Source organism: Staurois parvus, unplaced genomic scaffold, assembly GCF_062004578.1.
Source record: "Staurois parvus isolate SC_StPar_1 unplaced genomic scaffold, SC_StPar_1.0 ptg001339l, whole genome shotgun sequence".
NCBI classification, from domain to species: Eukaryota; Metazoa; Chordata; class Amphibia; order Anura; family Ranidae; genus Staurois; species Staurois parvus.
This window is the reverse complement of record NW_028319135.1, coordinates 70372-93559: the sequence shown is the minus strand read 5'-3', so window position 1 is coordinate 93559 and position 23188 is coordinate 70372. Positions and strand designations below refer to the sequence as shown.

General features: G+C 42.7%; 1 protein-coding gene across 3 annotated transcripts in view; it reads right to left on the bottom strand.

Moving 5' to 3' along the window:
- MYLK3 (myosin light chain kinase 3) overlaps positions 1 to 23188 on the bottom strand; it is an 86262-nt gene that overhangs the window by 14396 nt on the left and 48678 nt on the right. For all 3 annotated transcript variants that reach the window (XM_089661448.1, XM_089661447.1, XM_089661446.1), the window contains exons 6-8: positions 17027 to 17120; positions 10664 to 10773; positions 6130 to 6271 (exon numbers count right to left, since the gene is read on the bottom strand). In XM_089661448.1, coding sequence (XP_089517574.1) covers positions 6130 to 6271; positions 10664 to 10773; positions 17027 to 17120 — 346 coding nt within the window. The remainder of the gene's footprint in view (positions 1 to 6129; positions 6272 to 10663; positions 10774 to 17026; positions 17121 to 23188) is intronic.

Genomic DNA, 23188 nt, shown 5'->3' with positions numbered 1-23188 from the left:
GGAAAATTTGGAGATAAGAGAGTCAGATAAGGAGCTACAAGTCCCAAATAAGAAGGAGATGGCGGATATGTTTAAAAATTTAGAAAGAACGATAAAGCATGAACTGGTCAATATTCGGAGTGATTTGGGACAGATATTACTGAGGGTAGAGGAAACGGAGGAAAGAGTTAAAAACCACACCCATGACATTTCTGAATTGGAAAAGAGAACAATCGATATCAGGAAAGAACAAAAGAAACTACTCTATAAGATGGAGGTACAAGAAAATAGAGAGAGGAGAAACAATCTCAGAGTAAGAGGAGTGCCAGAGCTCATAAAGGGAGAAGAGATACGCAGCATAATATGTAGAATTATAAACTTTATATTGGATAAACCAGAAACAGAAGCGGTGAATCTTGAAGGTGCATATAGAGTAGGAAGAATGCAACAAAGAGGTGGAATAGAGAAATCAAGAGATATAATTGTCCAATTCCAGATAAGAGGTGATAGAGAAGAGATTTGGAAAAAGACAAAAGGAAAAGCAAATATTAAATATAAAGATATGGATATACAGATTTATGCGGATTTGACATCAGAGACAATATGGAGAAGGAGAACTTTGAAACCCCTATTAGAGCAAATGAGAAAGCAGAATGTGCACTATAGATGGGGTATACCAGAATCCTTAATCGGGTGGAAGAACGGAGTTACAGCTCACTTAAGATTCCCTGAAGACTTGAGAGACTTTTTTAAGAGACTCGATTTACAAATAGTGGAGATCCCAGGGTGGGAGGAGGAAAGGGGATTGTGAAGCTAGAAAAAAAAAAATAAAAGAAGAGTGGAATTTAGTTAGAAGGACATAAATAGGGGAGATTTGAAGGGTTTTTTTTTTTGGTTTTTTTTTTCTTCTCTCCCCCCCTCTCTCCTTCTCTTTATCAATATAGAAGGGTTTTTTTTTTTTTTTCTCCTTTCTTTTATAATATTCTTCTTCTGAGACTCTAGAACTTTGCTGGAACTTAATGAAATCTTAAAGATAGTCCAAGGGTATCCGGGGAGGGGGGGGGGAGGGCGCCGTGTATGGGTAGAGCTCAGCCCCTAGGTTTACATCTATGGAGGAGTGGGTCCCTCAAAAGATGAATAGGCAAATGGAAAGCCTAAATGGGGCGGGTTGGGAGGGTAGGAGGGAGGGGGGAGGGGTCGGGAGTTGGGTGGGAGGGAGGGAGGGGAGGAGGTATTGGGTCAATACTCTGCATGACAGAAGGGATAAAGAGGAAGAGGCAATCTGGAAGAGAGATGGAGTTAATTGGGAATGATGGAAGAAATACAGTTTATAACCTATAATGTGAATGGGCTGAGTTGTCCAGGGAAGAGATTTAGGTTGTTTAATGAGTTACATCATAGGGCGACGTCAGTGGTATTTTTACAGGAGATGCACTTTGAGATAGAGGCAAACGTGAAATTGAAATCCAAATACTACCCAACATGGTACTATGCAGATTCTCCAATTAAAAGAGCAAAAGGGGTTGCAATAGGTTTGGCAAAGAATATGACATTTGAGCTGGAGGATAGAAGAACCGACCCGGAGGGGAGGTTTTTATTCTTAAAAGGTAGACTTCAGGGGATTGAGTGTACTTTAGCCAATATATACTGCCCTAATAAAAACCCGGAGATGTATATGAAGGGTCTGTTGAAAAAATTAATGAAATTTAAAAAAGGGCGTTTGATAGTAGCTGGAGACCTAAATTTTTGTATGGACCCACAAAAGGATAATACCTCTTCTGTGCAAAGAGAGGGGAGTAGGTCTCTGAGAACTTTGAAAAAAGTGATGCATGAATATCAACTAGTGGACACCTGGAGAATAACGCATATGAAAGACAGAGACTATACCTTCTTCTCTAATGCACATGACATATACTCGAGATTAGATTACATCCTAATAGACCATCAACTTATAGATCATCTGGTTAAAATTGACATAGAGACAAGGACGTTCTCGGATCATGCTCCGGTCGTAATGAAAATGGGATGGGGAAGAAGGTGGACTGGAGGATTAGGGTGGAGGTTAAATGAGTTCTTCTTCTGGATGAGGAGGTAGTTCAGAAAATCGAGAAAGAGATTAAGGCATACTTTAAGGAGAACGAAACAGAGGAAGTATCGATAGCTACAGTCTGGGAAAGCCACAAGGTATTCATAAGAGGAATCTTGATTGCGGCAGGAGCAAGGAAGAAAAAGGAAAGAAGAGAGAGGGTCAGTGGGCTCTTAAAAGAAATATTGGACTTGGAGCAGATACATAAGAAGAAAATAACAAAAGATACGAGACAGAAGTTATTGGATAAAAAAGATGAGCTAGAGAGGTTGATGGATGAGGAGAAGAGAAGAGTATACAACAGGGTTTTGAACGAGAGATATAGATGGGGAGACAGACCAGGAAGATATCTAATGAGAGCTTTGAATAAAAAGAAAAATAGGAACTATATAGAAAAGATAAAAAGCTCAAAGGGGGAGTTGGTCCACTCAAATAAAGAGATTATTTAAGTGTTTACGGAGTACTATAAAAAGTTATATAATATTAGCCCACAAGGCCCTCTAAAAGAAGCTCAAGAGGGAATTAATGAAAAAAAGATGACATACTTAAAAAATGCGGGATTACCAAAACTAAGTGAAGCACAGTTGAACTCCCTAGACGCAGAAATTTCCCAGGAAGAAATTAAAATAGCATTAAAAAGCACAGGGGGGGGGGGAAGCCCAGGCCCGGATGGCTATACAGTTAAGTACTATAAGAAATTTAGTGAAGTACTGTTACCCAAGCTGGAGAAATATATGAATGCTCTGGGAGGTGGGATGGAAGTGAGGAGAGAATCCCTACAGGCCCATGTAGTACTTATTCACAAGGAGGGAAAAGATCCATCTCAGTGCTCCAGCTATAGACCTATCTCATTATTGAACACTGACACTAAACTGTATGCAAAGGTGTTAGCAAACAGGTTGAGGGATCTGATGCCTGAATGGATCCATGGAGACCAGGTGGGTTTTGTACCGGGGAGAGAAGGTAGAGATAACGGCTTGAGAACCCTGATGCTTATTCAGAAAAGTAGAAAAGGGAAAGCCCCGGTGGTGCTCTTGTCAATTGATGCAGAGAAGGCATTTGATAGAGTGGACTGGGGCTTTATGATGGACAACTTAAAAGTGCTGGGGATAGGTGATAGAATGCGAGAGTGGATAAGTAAATTATATAGGGAGCCTACTGCAATCATCACGGTAAATGGGGAGAGATCAGAACCCATTGGAATGTCTAATGGTACAAGACAGGGCTGTCCACTGTCCCCTCTGCTATATGTATTGTCACTCGAACCTCTGTTGTCAATAATAAGAAATAGTGGATCGGTAAAGGGAATTCAGATAGAATCCATAGAACATAGAGTAGCGGCCTTTGCGGACGACTTATTGTTCTATGTGGGGAATCCCCGAATAACTCTCCCAAATATAATGAAGATTCTGAAGGAGTACGGGGAACTATCAAATTTAAAAATTAATCCAACAAAAACAGAGATCCTGAATATTAATACATCAAAGAATGAAAAAGAAAAACTACAAAAAGAATTCCCCTTTATATGGAGAGAAAAAGAGATAAAATACCTAGGAATAAAACTCACTGCCTCATATAAGCATTTGTATAGATTAAACTATATCTCTTTGATAAATGAGATCAGGGAAGATCTAAAAAGACTAGAAGGAGGAAATCCATCCTGGATAGGACGTATAAACCTGGTCAAAATGGTAATTATGCCTAAAATACTGTATAGATTTCAAATGGTACCAATTAAAATTCCAGAAGCCTTCTTTAAGATAATGAAAAAAATGTTAACAAGATACATATGGAAGAATAAAAAACCTAGAATAGCATATGAAACATTGAGTAGGACTAAAGAGAAAGGGGGATTGGGTCTACCAGATGTCAAAAGATACTATAAAGCAGTGGTCTTAGCAAGCATATATGACTGGACATTTAACCATAAGGGGAAAAGTTGGGTAACAATTGAAAATGATCTTAGTGGTATTAGATTGAGTCAGATGATATGGGTTCCACCACAGTTCAGGGGAATTAAAGAAAGCACAAGTATTTACACTTTAAATGTTTTTAGGGTATGGGACAATTTACACAAAAACATGAAATGGGAATTTAATTCTATATTAATGCCTCTCACAAATACTGAGTACTTTCCCCCGGGAAAGAATAAGATATCAGGGATATGGTTTAGAAAGGAGGATACCCAACTGAGAGATGTTTTGGTGGAGGGGGAATTGAGAACACTTAAAGATTTAATAGAGAAGAAGGGAGATATTTTATTAGAATAGATGAGTGGAAATATCATCAATTGAAATGTTTTATTGGAAACCTACCGAAACCCCTGAGAATAAAACAGGAGTGGAATATGTTTGAAAGGTTGTTAGAGACACGAAGGGATGGGAAGCACGGTATTTCAAAAGTGTATAGAATACTCACCGAATTAGACACAAACACAAAGTTAATTTTTATTACAAAATGGGAAAGCGATATGGGAGTTGGGTTTGATGAAGATAGACAGAGAAAGATGTTTAGATTGATACACGACAATGTTAGTATGAGAGAGGTTGAGGTTAATTATAAGTGTGTGACACGATGGCACATCACACCGAGTGTAGAGCACAAGTTGAATGGGGAAAACTCAAATATGTGTTGGAGAGGATGTGGAGAGATAGGCACGGTGTTTCACATATGGTGGGAATGTCCGAAAATCCAGGCTTTTTGGAAGATAATAGTCAAATTGATTGAAGAAATAACTGAAATTGACATAGGGTTAGACCCAATGACGTGCCTCCTACACAATGTGGAGACACCTGTAAATAAATATAAAGATTCAGGTATTTGGTACTTCTTGAATGCGGCGAAAGGGTTGATACCCAAGTTTTGGAGGAAAGCTGAGGTACCGAAGGAGGAAGACTGGATTAATAGAGTAAACCAGATAGGTAGAATGGAAAGATCATACCATATGCAGGAAGATAGGATGAGAGTTTATTTTAGGAGATGGGAAAAGTGGGAAAGAGCAGGATTGAAAGAGAAATATAGGAAAATATGAACTAGGATGTTAGCAAAAAATTAATAAGCCTCAAGAGATTAGAATGGGCTAGAGTCTGCAGAGGGGGAGGAGGGGGGATGAGGGGCGGGAAGGGGGGATAGTGGGATGGGAAAGAAAAGAGTTTTTAGTAAGGGAAAGGTAGAAATGTTATAAATGTTTATTTGTATGAGAACTTTTTCCCCTTTTGGGGTTTTTGTATTAACATGAAAAATTTAATAAATATTTAAATAAAAAAAAAAATAGAAGAAGGTAATAAAAATTCACATAAAGATCTTGTATACAGGCATTCTAATGAAAGCGCCACCAAGCTCCGCTTTAACAAGGATTTCACCAAAAGCAGGAGCGCGCACGCGCAAGAACGTGACAGCTTCCAGCTTCATCCAACGCGTTTCGTCATAGATGACATTTCCAAGGGTACCCTTGAAAGAATCCAGGCCTTTTTCTGAGACTTCTTGTAACAAAGACCGCTCACTGCTGATCTCTCTCCTTGTACAGGGTGACTGGTCTTGTCTCCGCCCCCTCCTGTAGTTTTCTGTTTTGGGTGGCTATCTGCTGGGCACCTCCCACAACTCTGCTCTCTGCACAGGCTATGTACAGCACAACGATGATGTCACTGCAACTTTTACAAGGTTGTATTTGGGTTTGCAGAGCCATCTGGTGCAAGGATTTATGTCCTTCTTGGCTACTAAGGAATATATTTTATTGAAAGTTTTGAAAAATTTTAGGAGTTCAGCTTTAAAAATAAAAATGTATAAAATAAAACTGACAAAATTAAAAGTGGTTTGAAATCCCAGCTTTTTTTAAAAAAAGAAAGAAATCAAAGTCAAGGCAACAAAGAGGAATTAGGAATGTGTGAATTTTATACCATGTATTTCTATTTATGGATCCAAATGTTAAATTGCCAGATGGTGTCTATTTCTGAGAAAAAAAACAAAAATGCTGACAGAGGATGGGAGACAGCGATGATAATGGTGACAGCACATGAACAAAGTTTGTGAAGAGCTAAATTGCTGCCCAAAAGTTATGCCCTCACCTTCAGGTCTAGGTGGAGTATGTACTGCTGGTGCAAGTAATAAATCCCTTCGCAGATCTGTTTGGTGAACATTATGGCATCCAGTTCTGTCAGATGGTAGTTCTCATCTGTGATCCGGTCAAATAATTCTCCACCGTCCAAACTGAGAAAAACAAAATAAAATACAAATTAAAATTGTCAACATTTTTTCATCTTATTTATTCTTTGTTGCATCTTGGCCCCGCAAATCTCCTCCGCCCTCTTTGCAGCCACTTCATGTCTGCATGGCTACATAGCATTTCTAAGGGTGGGTTTCCTGATGGTGACAACAGTAAACCATGCCTAGGTAATGTGTTAAAGCGGAGCTCCACCCAAAATGGGAAGTTCCACTTTAAGCATTTGTCCGCAGCTCCCCATGAAGGATTGGCACCTTTGGGGATCGGGGGGAGCAGGTAGCTGAATTTGACAGGTACCCTCTCCCACTTCCGCTGCGATCGGAAGCGGAAGTTGTTCTCCCCCCCTCCCTCCTCAAAGTCTTCTGGGACACGTGACAGGTCCCAGAAAACTACGGGGCCATTCACAAAGTGCAGCGCTTCTCGTGCAGTGGGCACCCAACTGTGAAGCCGCAAACTGTCACAGCCGGGTGCCCACACTGAAGATGCCAACGCCTGGAATACAGGACGGCTGGTGAAAGCAGCCGTGGTGAGGATACTTCTGGACCGAGGGACAGGTAAGTGGCTGTATTTTAAAAGTCAGCAACTACAGTTTTTGTAGCTGCTGACTTTTTTTTTTTTTTTTCAGGTGGAACTCTGCTTTAAAATGGGCACTTGTATTCTCTATTACAAGCCCAAGTGACAACGCAGGAAAGCAACTTGGAGACAAGGGCACAGCATTGTCACCCTTTAACAGGAAGTGCCTGAACAAAGACCTTTATGGCTGGATCACCAGGGTTTATTTTATTGAAAGCTGCTGGTTTAAAAAGGTTAAAACTTACTTTTGAAATATTTTTAAAGCTTCTGTGAGATTATACAGAGAGGGTTTACAGCTACAGTGAAGGAAATGTGTATTTGCTCCCCGGCTGATTTTGAATGTTTGCCCACTCACAAAGAAATGATCAGTCTAAAAATCGAATGTTCGGTGTATTGTAACACTGAGAGACAGAATAGCAACAACAAATTCAAAAGAATTGCATGTCTAACAAATGATGACTGATTTGCATGTTCATGAGGGAAATAAGTATTTGATCCCCTATCATTCAGCAGGATTTCTGGCTCCCAGGTGTCTTTCATACAGGTAACAAGCTGAGATTAGAAGCAGTCTCTTAAAGGGAGTGCTGCTAATCTCATTGTGTTACCTGTATAAAAGACACCTGTCCACATGAGCAATCAAACCATCAGATTACAAACTCTCCACCATGGCAAAGACCAAAGAGCTGTCCAAGGAGGTCAGGGACAATATTGTAGACCTACACAAGGCTGGACTGGGCTACCAAACTATGGCCAAGCAGCTTGGTGAGAAGGTGACAACAGTTGGTGCAATCATTCGCAAATGGAAGAAACACAAAACAACTGTCAGTCTCCCTAGATCTGGTGCACCATGCAAGATCTCACCTCGTGGATTGTCAATGATCATGAGAACAGTGAAGAATCATCCCAGAACTACATGTGAGGATCTTGTCAATGATCTCCAGGCAGCTGGGACCACAGTCACCAAGAAAACAATTGGTAACACACTACACTGACAAGGACTGAAATCCTGCAGTGCCCGCAAGGTCCCTCTGCTCAAGAAAGCCCATGTCCAGGCCCGTCTGAAGTCTGCCACTGAACATCTGAATGATGCAGAGGAGGACTGGTTGAGTGTGTTGTGGTCAGATGAGACCAAAATCAATCTCTTTGGCATCAACTCAACTCGCCGTGTTTGGAGGAGGAGGAATGCTGCCTATGACCCCAAGAACACCATCCCAACTGTCAAACATGGTGGTGGACACATTGTGCTTTGGGAGTGTTTTTCTGCTAAGGGGACAGGACAACTGCACTTCATCAAAGGGACGATGAATGGGGCAATGTACTGTCAAATCTTGGGTGAGAACCTTCTTCCCTCAGCCAGGGCATTGAAAATGGGTCATGGATGGGTGTTCCAGCATGACAATGACCCAAAACACACGGCCAAGGCAACAAAGGAGTGGCTCAAGAATAAGCACATTAAGGTCCTGGAGTGGCCTAGCCAGTCTACAGACCATAATCCGATTGAAAATCTGTGGAGGGAGCTGAAAGTTCGAGTTGCCAAACGTCAGCCACCAGGGGGTGAAGGGCTCTCGGGGGCCTGGAGGTATTGAGAGGAGTTGAAGTGCACTGCAGGCCAATATGGGAGGTTGCGTGGCACTATGGGAGCTGGGAGCCACTGTGGGAGGTTAGAAGGTCAGCAGCTGGTTGAGGTCTGGAAGGAGGGAGATTGAGGGGCATTGTAGGGGCTGATGGCTTTCAGGGGACTAGGAGGCACTGCAGAGAGTTTAAGGGCACTGGGCACCAATATGAGAGGGTGCGTGGGACTATGGCAGTTGGGAGGCTGTGGGAGTTTAGGAGATCAGCAGTTGGCTGAAGGTCTGGAAATAGGAAGATTTAGGGGCATTGTGGGGGCTGAGGGCTCTCATGGGACCATGGGGTACTGAAGGGAGTTTAGGGGCACTGGGGGCAGAAGAGTGTTGTGGGTCATTGATAGGCCATGTGGGAGCAAAGGGCTCTCAGGGGCCTGGAGGTACTGTGGGGAGTTGAAGAGCACTGCAGGTCAATATGGGAGGGTGCATGGCACTATGGGAGCTGGGAGCCACTGTGGGAGGTTAGAAGGTCAGCAGCTGGTTGAGGTCTGGAAGGAGGGAGATTGAAGGGCATTGTGGGAGCTGATGGCTTTCAGGGGACTAGGAGGCACTGCAGAGAGTTTAGGAGCACTGGGGGCCAATATGACAGGGTACGTGGGACAATGGGAGTTGGGGGGCTGTGGAAGTTTAAGAGATCTACAGTTGGCTGAAGGTCTGGAAATAGGAAGGTTTAGGGGCATTGTGGGAGCTGAGGGCTCTCAGGAAACCTGAGGGCACAGTAGCGGGTTGCGTGGCACTGCAAGCCAATATAAGAGGTGTGGGTGACACTATGGGACCTGGGAGGCACTGTGGGAGGTAAGGGGATCAGTTGCTACTTGGAAGCCTCGGAGGAGGGAGACTCGGACCCAGCAGTGGGCCATGGCCGCCGGTTGAGAAAAACTGCTTTATCAAGACCTACAAAGAATGGGAGCTATCAGTCCTAATGCTGCAAAACGTGTCCAGACGCAGCAAAATGCAGCTAAACGCTAATGCGGAAAAACTCATGTTTTTAACACGACTTTATACAGCCAATGCTACTGGCGTTTTTAAAAGTGTGCATGAGGCCTGAATCTTGAAAAGTCTGTTGAGCCATGTTAGTAGACATGTGAACCCATACTGCTTGAAAAGTCCGCTTTACGATGTTTTGTGTCTGTTCATTGTGCTTTGTTAGAAATTGTATGAAAAATAAGAACCACTGGTGTAGGATGCATTCACACTTGAGCGTTTTGTAGCTTGAACCTCCAAGCTCCAAAAACACTCAAACTTAAAAAATCAATTGTTCCATAGGGTGCCTTTTCAGGTGATCAGGTGTGAACAGACACCATGGAGAACAATTGATTTTTTAAGTTCGAGTTTCAAGCTACAAAATGCTCAAGTGTGAATGCAACCTTAGGGTTCATGTATACTGAAGCTCCTAAACTGATGTTCAGGAGCTTTTCTGCGCTTTTTTCAGCAGCCCCTGAACTCTCCCTAATGTTTTCCTATGTGTCCATGTACACATCATCGTTTACAGTCATTTACAGGCAGTTGAGTTTACAGTAGTTTTTTTAAACGCACCAAACTTGCGTTCAGGAGTAGTTTTTATCAGCGTTTCAAGCACCAAATGCTTGTAAACGCAGTTGACTGTGTTTAGAAGCGTTTTTTAACTGTTCCATATCCAGATGCTGTCCAGAGCCTTTTTCCATCATCAGAAATGCATGCAAAGCATTTTCCATGTATTCAAATGGACCCGGTACACCAGCGCAGTCAGTTCCAGGTTTTGCGTGAAGGAAACAATGGTAGAACGCGCCGCATTATGCTCATGATGGGATCCATAGTGACTACAATCAGAAAAGACAGGTCATCTCCACACATACTTCTCTTTCTGCTTCTGCTCTCTCTATTTCTCACAAAATGTCTGAAATAGTTAAGTTTTTACTATTTTTCAGTGCATTCTGGGCATTTTGGAAGGTCTCCTGAAGTTATCTTTTAAAACGCTTCTGAATGCAAACGCGCATAAACTGATGTTTTTTGACCTACATTTTCCAGCAGTCAGTTTCCATCGTTCAGAAGAGTTTTCCAAACACCCCGTGTACATGAGCCCTAAAAGGATTTCCTATATGATGAATGGAAGCTTGCTTGGAGCATGAGAAGAACCCTCCACCGAGGTCTTGGGCAGCAACAATATATACACACCCTCCCCTCACCCAACACCATACATACTATTCCATGATCAAGGTCAAGTCATTTTTGCAGTCGAAGGCGTCATATAACTGGATCAGGTTCACATGGTTTAACTGGTTCATGACATTAATTTCATTCTTCACCTCGTCCTGGAAAGAAAAAAAGGGACAAATTACCATTTTATTGACATATCTATTCCCCCATACAAGGCGAGTAAATATACTGCTAATTATTCCCACTGCCTCACTAGACAACATCTCCATCCTGACAATTATGCGGGCCCGGTGCCCTTTTCTAGCCCTCCCATCTTGCCATCTAACAAGGATCTGACAGCGACTCCCACTGAGCGACTTATGAATATGCAGATTTACCCCACAGCCGTTTGACAGATCGGCCGCGCTGCGTCTCCACGCTAAAGGCCAGCTCTTCAGGAGGAGGCTGAGATCATACAGGACGGGTTCAAATATTGAAAACATATTAAAATATTGAAAACATATTAATGAGTTGTCTCGCCTCAGCCCAAGGCTACAGTAAAAATAACAATTCCTGTCCGTATTTTAAACCCATAAGTCGGTTCCTATACCAGAGCTGTTGTATAAAGAACTACGGCCTGTAGGGCCAAACCCAACCATGGAATTTTTATGTGAACTTTAACGTGTGAAAATCTTTTGAATTTGTTGTTCATTTCAAAATTTGTTTGCAATATTAGAATCTGTATTTTTCTTTAATATAGAAAAAAAATATTGTTGGGAGGGGAGTTGCAAGGGAAAATGTTGGGTGGGGATTAAACAGGGGCACCCTAGGGTTGGTGTCACCCGGTGCGGTAACACTTAGTGACACCCCCGCCAACGATCCCCGCAGAATGGTTCGGATCTGCGGATCAAGCATAACGGATTGGAGTCTGATCCATTATGCTCCCCAATCCGCAGATCCGATCCATCCTGCGGGGATCGTCGGCATGCCACCTATACGGGGTGACACCGGACCCGCTCCACAAAAAGGTAAGTTGTAAAGCAAGTCGACGATCTCCGCAGGATGGATCAGATCTGTGGACTGAGCATAATGGATCGGAGTCCGATTCATTATGCTCCCCAATCCGTAGATCCAATCCATCCTGCGGAGATCGTCGGCATGTAACCTATACAGGGTGACACCGGACCCGCTACACGAAAAGGTAAGTTGTAAAGCAAGCCAACGATCTCCGCAGGATGGATCGGATCTGCACATTGGGGAGCAGAATGGATCGGACTCTGATCCATCATGCTCAATCCGCAGATCCGATCCATCCAGCATGGATCGTCGGCTTGCTTTACAACTTACCTTTTCGTAGAGAGGGTCCGGTGTCACCCCATGCGGTAGGTGTCACCTGGTGAGGCCCGCACCTGCCTAGGGATGTCCCTGGAGTTAAATAAATAAGTGAAGCTCCAGGATGAGGGGGGGAAATTAAAATGGGAATTGGGCTTTAATGTATCTGGAACTGAATGTGGTAAAGGGATATTAAAAAACAAAAATTTTAAATATTGCACCTTATAAATCCTTACATGTGGTGGCTGCATTAGTTTTCTTTTTTTTTTTTTGCCAATATTTTTCCCCTGGTGATCTAGCCAGTAACACACTTCGTGACTTGGGGTGTCACCACTCAGGATGGAGGAACAACAGAGCCACCACTGGACAGCAGCATTGTCAGTCTGGGGAAAGGGTAGTGCTAGATGGACTAGCAGATTTAGATGCATTTGACTAACAAATTTCAGCTGAACTCCAGCTAACACTTTATAATCATTTACAGCAACTGTGTTTTTCTCCATTTGGGATGAAGATTTTACATAAATGAATAAAAGCTGACCATTGTAAGCAGGGCCATGGATAAGGGGGTATCACCAGTCCTCCTGTACGGAGCCCAGGCCAGCAGAGGAGCCCAGGTAACTAGGTGAATTTGATGCGGGCAGGGAAGATGATCAGCATGGGGGGGGGGGGGGGGCGATTACTGGAACCGATCCCCAGCAGCAGCTGAAGGCTGGTTTCTTCCGCTGTCCCTCCTGCTGGATTTCAGCTGCTGCAGAGAGAGCCATACAGGAGGATCAGTTCCAGTAATTGCCCCCTCCACCACCACACCCATCACCCTCCCTGTGCACCATACCTTTCCCCCCCACTGCCCAAGCCCTCCTGTGTGCACCCACCCCCGCATTGCTGCCAGCTTCCCTCCCACCGGCAGCTGCCAGCACACAACAGGATCCATCAGGATGGAGAGTGGGTGACGGGTACGGTAAATATGTCATATCTAACAGCCCCTTCCTTTCAATGAATGAATACAATGAGTGATCAGTACTGATCACTCACTGTGTTCATTCATAACTGAAGCATAGTAAACAGAGATTTTTTTTTGGGAGGGGGCCCTGTCAGGCTGGCTTTATGGGGCTCCATGGTTTCTAACAACAGCCCTGATTGTGAGCACAAAAAAGAGAGGAAGAGGCCCCTAAGTGCAGTATTGACAATTTATTAGTGAACAATAGATACATTGCACTTACAAGATACATATCTATTGTTCACTAATAAATTGTCAATACTGCACTTAGAGGCGCTTTCCTCTCTTTTTCATGTTTACTGCATTAGAGCCTTGCTTCCACTCTAAGAAGAGCTGCCTGAGTGTTACTGCTCCCATCCATCCATCCCTTATATCCATCTGGCACCTTTATCCTAAAGCCACAGAGGTGGGGCTCTAACAAGCGCCCTATATAATATACATCTCCTGATTGTAAGCACCACTGTCATTGGTAGATGGTTTGTCTCAACCCTCTAAGTGCCATTTTTGCCGGACAACTTGTCTTGTTAAAGGAAGTTGAAATTTAACAGACTTGCTGACTAGCTCACCAAGTGAAAATAAAGAAAAAAAAAACCTTAAAGCTATTCCCTATGGCGAATTTATTCCAGCCAGACGCAACTGCTCTACGGAATAGGCTTTTTGAGAGAGAATGTATTAACATCATATCACGTTTATCTGACAGGGGTTATGGTAGGGGTCTCATACAACCAGGGGCGTCCCTAGGGTTGGTGCCACCCGGTGCGGTAACACTTGGTGACACCCCCTCCAACGATCCCCGCAGAATGGATCGGATCTGTGGATTGAGCATAACAGATCGGACTCCGATCCATTATGCTCAATTCGCAGATCCGATCCATCCTGTGGGGATCGTCGCCTTGCTTTACAACTTACCTTTTCGTGGAGCAGGTCCGGTGTCAATAGAGTCATTAGAATCTATTGGTGAAGGCAAAAGACATTTTATGAAATATTAAATGTCGGGCAGCACAGTGGCTAAATGGTTAGCACTTCTACAGGGGCGGACTGACCATTTGGAAACTCAGGCACTGCTCGAGGGCCCGGGGTCAGTAGGGGGCCCTATGAGATGCCCCTGGTACCTTTTTCATAGGCTTTTTTGAGTTTGGGCAAGGACACAGGGGCCCCATGATCCCCTATTCCCATGAGTTGTCAGTCTGCCCCTGGTTGCATGCTCACGATCCCAGCAGGATGGATCGGATCTGCGGATTGAGCATAATGGATCAGAGGCCGATGCATTACGCTCCCCAATCCGTAAATCCGATCCATCCTGCTGGGATCGTCGGCTTTCTTTACAACTTACCTTTTTCTGGAGCGGGTCCAGTGTCACCCCGTATAGGTTGCATGTTGACGATCCCCGCAGGATGGATCGGATCTGCAGACTGGGGAGCATAATGGCTTGGACTCCGATCCATTATGCTCAATCTGCAGATCCGATCCATCCTGATCGTCAGCTTGCTTTACAACTTACCTTTTCGTGGAGCGGGTCCGGTGTCACCCCATGTGGAAGTTGTCACCCGGTGCGGCGCGCGCCCCCCGCACCTGCCTAGGGACACCACTGTATACAACGAGGCTTGAAGAGAGCTAGATCAAGGAATGGAAAAGGATCTTTTGATTGATATGGCAAAAGAAGAAATGTCATCGTGGTGAAAATGGTCCAGTTACTTTTGTCACCATTTTAGAATACCATCAAAATAATAAAAATGATTTATGAGAATCTACCTATCCTGTATGCAGATAGGTTTGTATACGGTGTTACAAAAAGATTGTCGTTTTTCGAGCCGACGAGTGCCTACTATTGGCACTCACCTGTCACCTAGTCTTTTTCTTTCTTCTCAACCCTCTAAGTGCCATTTTTGCCGGACAGCTTGTCTTGTTAAAGGAAGTTGAAAATTAACAGATTTACTGACTAGCTCACCAAGTGAAAATAAAGAAAAAAAGCTATTCCCTATGACCCCCTTTCCTTCGTCGGCTAGAAAAACGACAACCTTTTTGTAACACCATATACAAACTTATCTGCATACAGGATAGGTAGATTCTTTTAAATCATTTTTATTATTTTGATGGTATTCTTTGGAATAAGTGGTGACAAAAGTAACTGGACCATTATCATCACGATGACATTTCTGTTTTTGCCATATCAATCAAAAGATCCTTTCCATTCCTTGATCTAGCTCTCTTCAAGGCTCATTGTATGAGACCCCTACCATGACCCCTGTCAGATAAATGTGATATGATGAATACATTCTCTCTCAAAAGCCTGTTCCGTAGAGCAGTTGCGTCTGGCTGGAATAAATTCGCCATCAACCTACCTGGCTGACTTGCACGGGCAATTATCCTCGTAGTAAGAAAACTCGTAGATATTGCCATTTAAGTGTAGCAGGGAAATCCTTCTCTTCTTTGTCATCTGGGGAAGAGTTTCCCGTACAACAATATATAAACTGTGGCACAAGTTTTGTGATCAATTTAACCCCTTCAAGTCCGGACACTTTTACCCCCTTCCTATCCAGGCCAATTTTCAGCTTTCAGTGCTATTACACTTTGAATGACAATTGCGCGGTCATGCAACACTGTAACCATATGAACTTTTTAGCATTTTTTTTGAGACAGATAAAGCTTTATTTTGGTGGTATTTATTCACCACTGGGATTTTTATTTTTTTTTGCTATGTAAATGAAAATGTCCAAAAATGTTGAAAAAAAGTGTTTTTCTTATAAAATTTTGCAAATAAATAATATTTCATCATAAATCTTGGCCAAAATTTATTCCGTTACCTTTTTTTAAAAAAAACCCAAATTAGTTTATAACCAAAAAATATAATTGTTAAACTATTTTTTTTTAATTTAAATTTTTTTTTTATATTATTATTTAGGTTTTGTTTTTTTACATACTGTCACCCTAGCAGTACAGTGTCATCATGGTGACACTGTACTACTTGTGGGGGGTGATGAAGATTTTTTTTTTTTTTTTTTACACAGATTGCTTTTACACCCATGACACCATGTCTACGTTGTCCAATCCCCTCATGCCATTTCTCTTGGTAGGTTTACTAGTGTCCAAAAATATTCAAATCTGTCCAATTCAATATTAAATCGAATATATAGCAATCTTCCAGAAAAAAATGCTAAATTTTTCAAATCCATCCAGACCAACAAATATATGAAACGAATGCCGAAGATACGAAACAAAAATGAAAATGAGTCGGTTCTACATAATTAACATGATGAAACGAAAGTCTTCTATGAACAAATGCATCCGAAACAAAATGAAATGAACATTTCCAGCATGCACATGTCTAAATATGAAAAGTTCAATAGCTGTGCAGTAGTGTTACTGCTCTTGGAGACTGTCAAGAATAAAGAATATATGGACTTTTGAACTTATTGTTTGGCTCTTCTTCTGTTTCTTCTGTTCATGTATACTTTTTGTTCAATCTTTGTCCCCCAGTCCCTTCCTCCGTACCTGCAGGAACAGGTCTGGACACAGTCCCTTTTTCCAAGCCTGGAGAAGGCCAGTACTATGAAGACACTTACCTCTTTGGTGGACTGGCCTGGCCTGGTTTGGATCCTTCGGAGGTGTTGTGACATGTATAGCAAAGCATACAAACAACCCATATCTTGACCCAACCAACAATTCATGCTAAATTAAAGCTGGCCATACATCGGTAGAATTTTGTTGAAATGTCCAAAATTTTGAAAAATTTCATTTGACCTTGCCATCGTTGAGTCAACTAGTTTTGTTCAAAATCCCTTAAAATTTCATCCAGTGTTGCTGTTTGAATGGAATCTCAGGCGTATTAAGCAAATTTCTTTCTTTGAACATTACAACATGGTTGATTTTTCCTGAACAAAAAGTTGTTTCACAGTTAGAATTTCATTTGTGCAAGAGAACATTTCCATCCTGGTCCTTCAAATGTTCTTGTCCCTGCAGTTGATTTCAGGGCACTAACCATTAGAAAATCAAATAAACGTTCAGAAAACATTTTTTTTAAGGAAAGCCTACTAGTGTATGGCCAGCTTTACAGGGCCAATTTTTAGGATATCTCATTTGAAACCGTCATCCGTACATACCCTGTCCTTGGGAGCTTTGACTTTAATGATTTTGGCAGCCAGTCGTAGTCCGGAGGATATCTCTACACACTTGTGGACTTGACCAAAACGCCCCCTGTTAATAAATGTAAAGAGATATGAACATGACAGTATCTTTTAAGTATCTTTTAACTGAAACAAATCTATGTACAGGAGGCTTTGAAAGGCTACACCTTAAATTCAGGGGGAAAAATTAAAAGATTCCCATACACTGGTAGAGATGTCCTGTCCCTGGCCATTTACATAAAATATTTTCCTCAGTGTTGGTATGTTGTTGGTATTGTTTGACAGAGAAAGGTACTATGCGGAATATTTGGTTGTCCTACCCCTTGATCTTACCCTTCTGGACACAGGTCCTTCAGATATATGAACAGGTGACAAGCCTATCCATTAAGGGAACAGCAGAAATTGGCCTTTCTCTAAGCTCCCAGAGTTGGTCTCAAAGGCCAAGAAAGGCCTCCTCTGCTCTTTTTCCTATTGTGGCTAGAAAGGTAATACCAAGACAATCGAGCTCTACTAACCCGCCTTCTATCAAGGAATGGGTTACTGAACTCACCCACTCACAACGTATAGAGGGACTGACTGCTGGCCGTCTAGATACATTTGATAATTTTATCTCCACATGGGGCATTTGAATCTACTATAGGAGCACCGACTGCTTCAGGAACCAACTTTGACCTCATGTAGCCTTCACCCATGACCTAGATGTGACCAGGGGTGGACTGACCATTTGGAAACTCGGGCACTGCCTGAGGTCAGTAGGGGGCCCCATGAGATGCCCCTGGTACCTTTTTTATAGGCTTTTTTGAGTTTGGGCAAGGACACAGGGGCCCCATGATCCCCTATTGCCCGGGGGCCCCATGAGTTGTCAGTCTGCCCCTGGATGTGACAGTGGCTCCTGTCAGTTGTTACCCAACTCCTCCTTTTCTTTCTTTTACCCTATCCATCTATGTTTTCTTCTAATACCTTAGACCTTTTTTTTAGTGGAACTCTCACTAGATTTGGTGGCAGTATACCAAAACAAATAACGAAACCTGTATGTACTCGATGAACGTGTATTATTTTGCTCAGCTATGGACTATGTCTAATCTGCTGGCCTTCTAGATACATTTGATCATTATATCTCCACATGGGGCATTTGAGTCTACTATAGGAGCACCGACTGCTTCAGAAACCAACTATGACCTCATGCATCCTTCAACCATGACCTAGAGGTGACAGTGGCTCCTCTCAGTGGTTACCCAACTCCTCCTTTTCTTTCTTTTACCCTATCCATGTTTTCTTCTAATACCTTACACCTTTTTTTTAGTGGGAATCTCACTAGATTTGGTGGCAGTATACCAAAACAAATAACGAAGCTTGTATGTACTTGATGAACGTGTTATATTTTGATCAGCTACGGACTATGTCTAATCTGCTGGCCTTCTAGATACATTTGCTCATTATATCTTCACATGGGGCATTTGAATCTACCATAGGAGCACCGACTGCTTCAGGAACCAACTATGACCTTATGCATCCTTCACCCATGACCTAGATGTGACAGTGGCTCCTCTCAGTTGTTACCCAACTCCGACTTTTCTTTCTTTTACCCTATCCATGTATGTTTTCTTCTAATACCTCAGACCTTTTTTTAGTGGGAATCTCGCTAGATTTGGTGGCAGTATACCAAAACAAATAATGAAGCCTGTATATACTCGATGAACGTGTATTATTTTGATCAGCTACGGACTATGTCTAATCTCATTTTCTGCACTGTTTCTATAGTTTGTTTTGTATGAAAAATGTTCAGTACTTTTTTACTACCTAAAAAAAAAAAGCTACACCTCCTTACCTTACAAGGACATCATCAGAATAAAGTACATTTATGTAATTTACTGATTTTGTTGTGGAGTATTGAACATTTAAGTTTCTAAAACTTGTAGAAATATTGAATTAGAGAAAATGTTATCATTTGATCAATGCTTCTCTTGCTTTGAATTTAGTGTTTTGCAGCGGCTTTGATGAAGGAAGGAGCAGAGAGGAGCATGACAAAGGGTAGGCTCTGAAGACTCTCCATAGGAGATCATCATGCCTGTGGCTCTTGTTGTACGCTGCATTTATTAAGAGACCTGTAATGTCTTTCTTTTAGTACAATCCAATGCGTTTCAGGGGCTCCAGCTGGTGCTGGGACAACTTGCTGCATTCTAGTGCAAACAAACTTTTCCCGGTTCCAGTGTAATATTCGCTCAAATTAGCTGTTTCTAACCATTCAGGGTCCTCTTGATTATTTCTTTTTTTTCCATCATTCACCTAAGCCCAGAAAAAGAGTATTTTTTGAAACCCCTCAAAATGTGATGATTTCTATTATATACTGAAATATAATGCCATCTTAACATCTCTACCATTTGATAACAGTTCACAGATCCAGCCTTGTAACCTGAAGAATTAACACCTATGCAGACTTCCTGACATTAAGGTTGGGGTTGTATAACTAGAACAGGGTGGTTCCACAACTTTCACACAAGCAGGCTCGCTCTCATGCCGCTGCTCTGTATGTCCATTCGCACACAGAGCCGCGGCTCAGCCCTGCTGCCAATGGCTCCTGCTGCTATCTCAGCCAATGAGGAGGTAGAGTCTCCAGGGAAAAATATATTAGAAAACACCTGTTGTCATTCCCCGAGGTGGTGAGTGGTCAGTGAACTGGCTAGTAGTGTTTTCCTAGTGCCCGAGCAAACCTGGAAGCTGGCTGATCCATATGTGATAAAAAATAATACAGGGCTTACGCGTTTCGGCTATGACTAAGACTACACAACGAAACATGTAAGTCCTGTATTATTTTGTACCACATCTGGATTAATACACTCAAATGGTTAGCACTTCCGCCTGGCAGTACTAGAGTTGTTGGTTCGAATCCCAGCCACGGCACCATCTGCCTGGAGTTTGCATGTTCTCCCTGTGCCTCCGTGGGTTTCCTCCGGGTACTCCGGTTTCCTCCTACACTCCAAAGACATGCTGGTAGGTTGATTGGCTCCTGTCTAAATAGGACCTAGCATGTGTATGTATGAATGTGAGTTAGGGCCCTTAGATTGTATACCCCTTGAGGGTTAGGGACTGATGTGAATGTACAATATATATGTAAAGCGCTCCGTAAATTTATGGCGCTATATAAATACCTGAAATAAATAAATAATCATTGTGGAAGATCGAGCTGTTGGCTTCCTTTTATCAACAGTGGCCCCAGAGAGCTGAGGATCTCATGCGCATCGCTAAATCACAGTAAATATTAGGAGGGGCTGGGAGGGAGCTGCACAAAGTTTTTTGCCTTAATGCATAGAAAGGTGAAAAACCTTGAGCCTTTACAACCACTTTAAGGAGTCAATGCTACCTGTGTAGATATAAATATGGGGGTATGTTCCTACACTCATTGGAAATGAAGAAGTCTGTTGGGTACAGGGCGGACTGACAATTCATGGGGCCCCTGGGCAATAGGGGATCATGGAGCCCCTGCGTCCTTGCCCAAACTCAAAAAAGCCTATGAAAAAGGTACCAGGGGCATCTCATGGGGCCCCCTACTGACTCCGGGCCCTCGGGCAGTGCCCCAGTTTCCAAATGGTCAGTTCGCCACTGGTTGGGTAAGCTACAAAACGTCTTCAACATCACAGAACAAACCCAGTTGAATATAGCCAACTACTACTAGCTGAAACATGACCTGGATTAATGGTAATATATGATGAAACAAACCTGTTTAGACTGTCAACAAATATTGGGGTACCCCATTCCTCTTCTTTGTTGACTCAAGTTAAAGTGTCAGGCTAAAAGCAGGTAAAACTAAATAGGGGCCAAATACTTTTGTTCGTCTATACCCTTCAGATCCTTTTACAAAGACAATAAACAAGTAAGACAGGTTCTCTTTAAAGGGATCAGTGGGTGGAAAACCACTTTAACTCCAATCGTGACATTAAGAGCGGAGTTAACGGAAAAAGTTGCACAATCCACTTGTGGACAAAGGCCGCATTCCTGTGTATAAGGCAAGACCTCAGGGATGTTTTGGGATTTGGTCGAAGTGCTGTTGTTATCACGGATTATAAATAGCCTCTGCATGGTAAACATGGTCCCAAGGCCAGAGGCATCATTCTCATCTTACTCACGCTTTACAGAGGATTAGACCTTCACCCAGCTGTTGTGTGTTACAGAATGTTTCAGTCCTTTTATATGCCGCATGGGCACGCTCACAGTACAGACATGTAGGCCACATACTAACATTCTTACAGTAGCAGTAATGTAGCCTCCATTGCGAAAGTGGATTTGCAGGATTCATACATATAGAATACCAGTATGTTAGCTTATTGTCACATGATAGACCAGTGACATCACTGAGAATGCAGCCTATCCATTCACTAGAGATCGGTGACATCACTGAGAATGCAGCCTATCCATTCACTAGAGATCGGTGACATCACTGAGAATGCAGCCTATCCATTCACTAGAGATCGGTGACATCACTGAGAATGCAGCCTATCCATTCACTAGAGACCGGTGACATCACTGAGAATGCAGCCTATCCATTCACTAGAGACCGGTGACATCACTGAGAATGCAGCCTATCCATTCACTAGAGAGCGGTGACATCACTGAGAATGCAGCCTATCCATTCACTAGAGAGCGGTGACATCACTGAGAATGCAGCCTATCCATTCACTAGAGAGCGGTGACATCACTGAGAATGCAGCCTATCCATTCACTAGAGAGCGGTGACATCACTGAGAATGCAGCCTATCCATTCATTAGAGATCGGTGACATCACTGAGAATGCAGCCTATCCATTCACTAGAGAGCGGTGACATCACTGAGAATGCAGCCTATCCATTCACTAGAGAGTGGTGACATCACTGAGAATACAGCCTATCCATTCACTAGTGGCTTGTGACATCACTGGGAATACAGTCTATCCATTTACTAGAGACCAGTGACATCAATGAGAATACAGCCTATCCATTCACTAGAAATCAGTGACATCACTGAGAATGCAGCCTATCCATTCACTTGAGACTGGTGACATCACTGAGAATACTGCCTATCCAATCACTAGAGACCGGTGACATCAATGAGAATACAGCCTATCCATTCACTAGTGGCTTGTGACATCACTGAGAATACAGCCTATCCATTCACTAGTGGCTTGTGACATCACTGGGAATACAGTCTATCCATTTACTAGAGACCAGTGACATCACTGGAATGCAGTCTATCCATTCACTAGAAATTGGTGACATCATTGAGAATGCAGCCTATCCATTCACTCAAGACCGGTGACTTCACTGAGAATACAGCCTATCCATTCACTAGAGAGCGGTGACATCACTGAGAATGCAGCCTATCCATTCACTAGAGAGCGGTGACATCACTGAGAATGCAGCCTATCCATTCACTAGAGAGTGGTGACATCACTGAGAATACAGCCTATCCATTCACTAGAGAGCGATGACATCACTAAGAATACAGCCTATCCATTCTCTAGAGAGCGGTGACATCACTGAGAATACAGCCTATCCATTCACTAGAGAGCGGTGACATCACTGAGAATACAGCCTATCCATTCACTAGAGAGCGGTGACATCACTGAGAATACAGCCTATCCATTCACTAGAGAGCGGTGACATCACTGAGAATACAGCCTATCCATTCACTAGAGAGCGGTGACATCACTGAGAATACAGCCTATCCATTCACTAGAGAGCGGTGACATCACTGAGAATACAGCCTATCCATTCACTAGAGAGCGGTGACATCACTGAGAATACAGCTGACCCCTAGGACTGAGCAGTACACTTTGTTGCACTAATATTAGAAATGTGTGCGTGTTTTTAAATCAATGTAGAAATTGTGAGTTTTAGCCAACAGAGTCAATAATCACAGCCAGAGTTAAAGATTCTGTTTGCCTTGCAAGCTCTTGGGTGACATTTATAAAAGAGCCAAAACAAACATGATGTAGGAGTTTTAAACAGATTGTGTTCAGGATTAAATATCTTAAGGGGAAAGAATTCCCGTTTGCAATCTACATCTGGCTGCCAATGTCTAAAATGTAGTGTTTAATTAACGAGTTGTGCTCTGAGAACGCTTGGATTTATAATCGGGTTTATACAAACCTTTTCACCAAGCCAT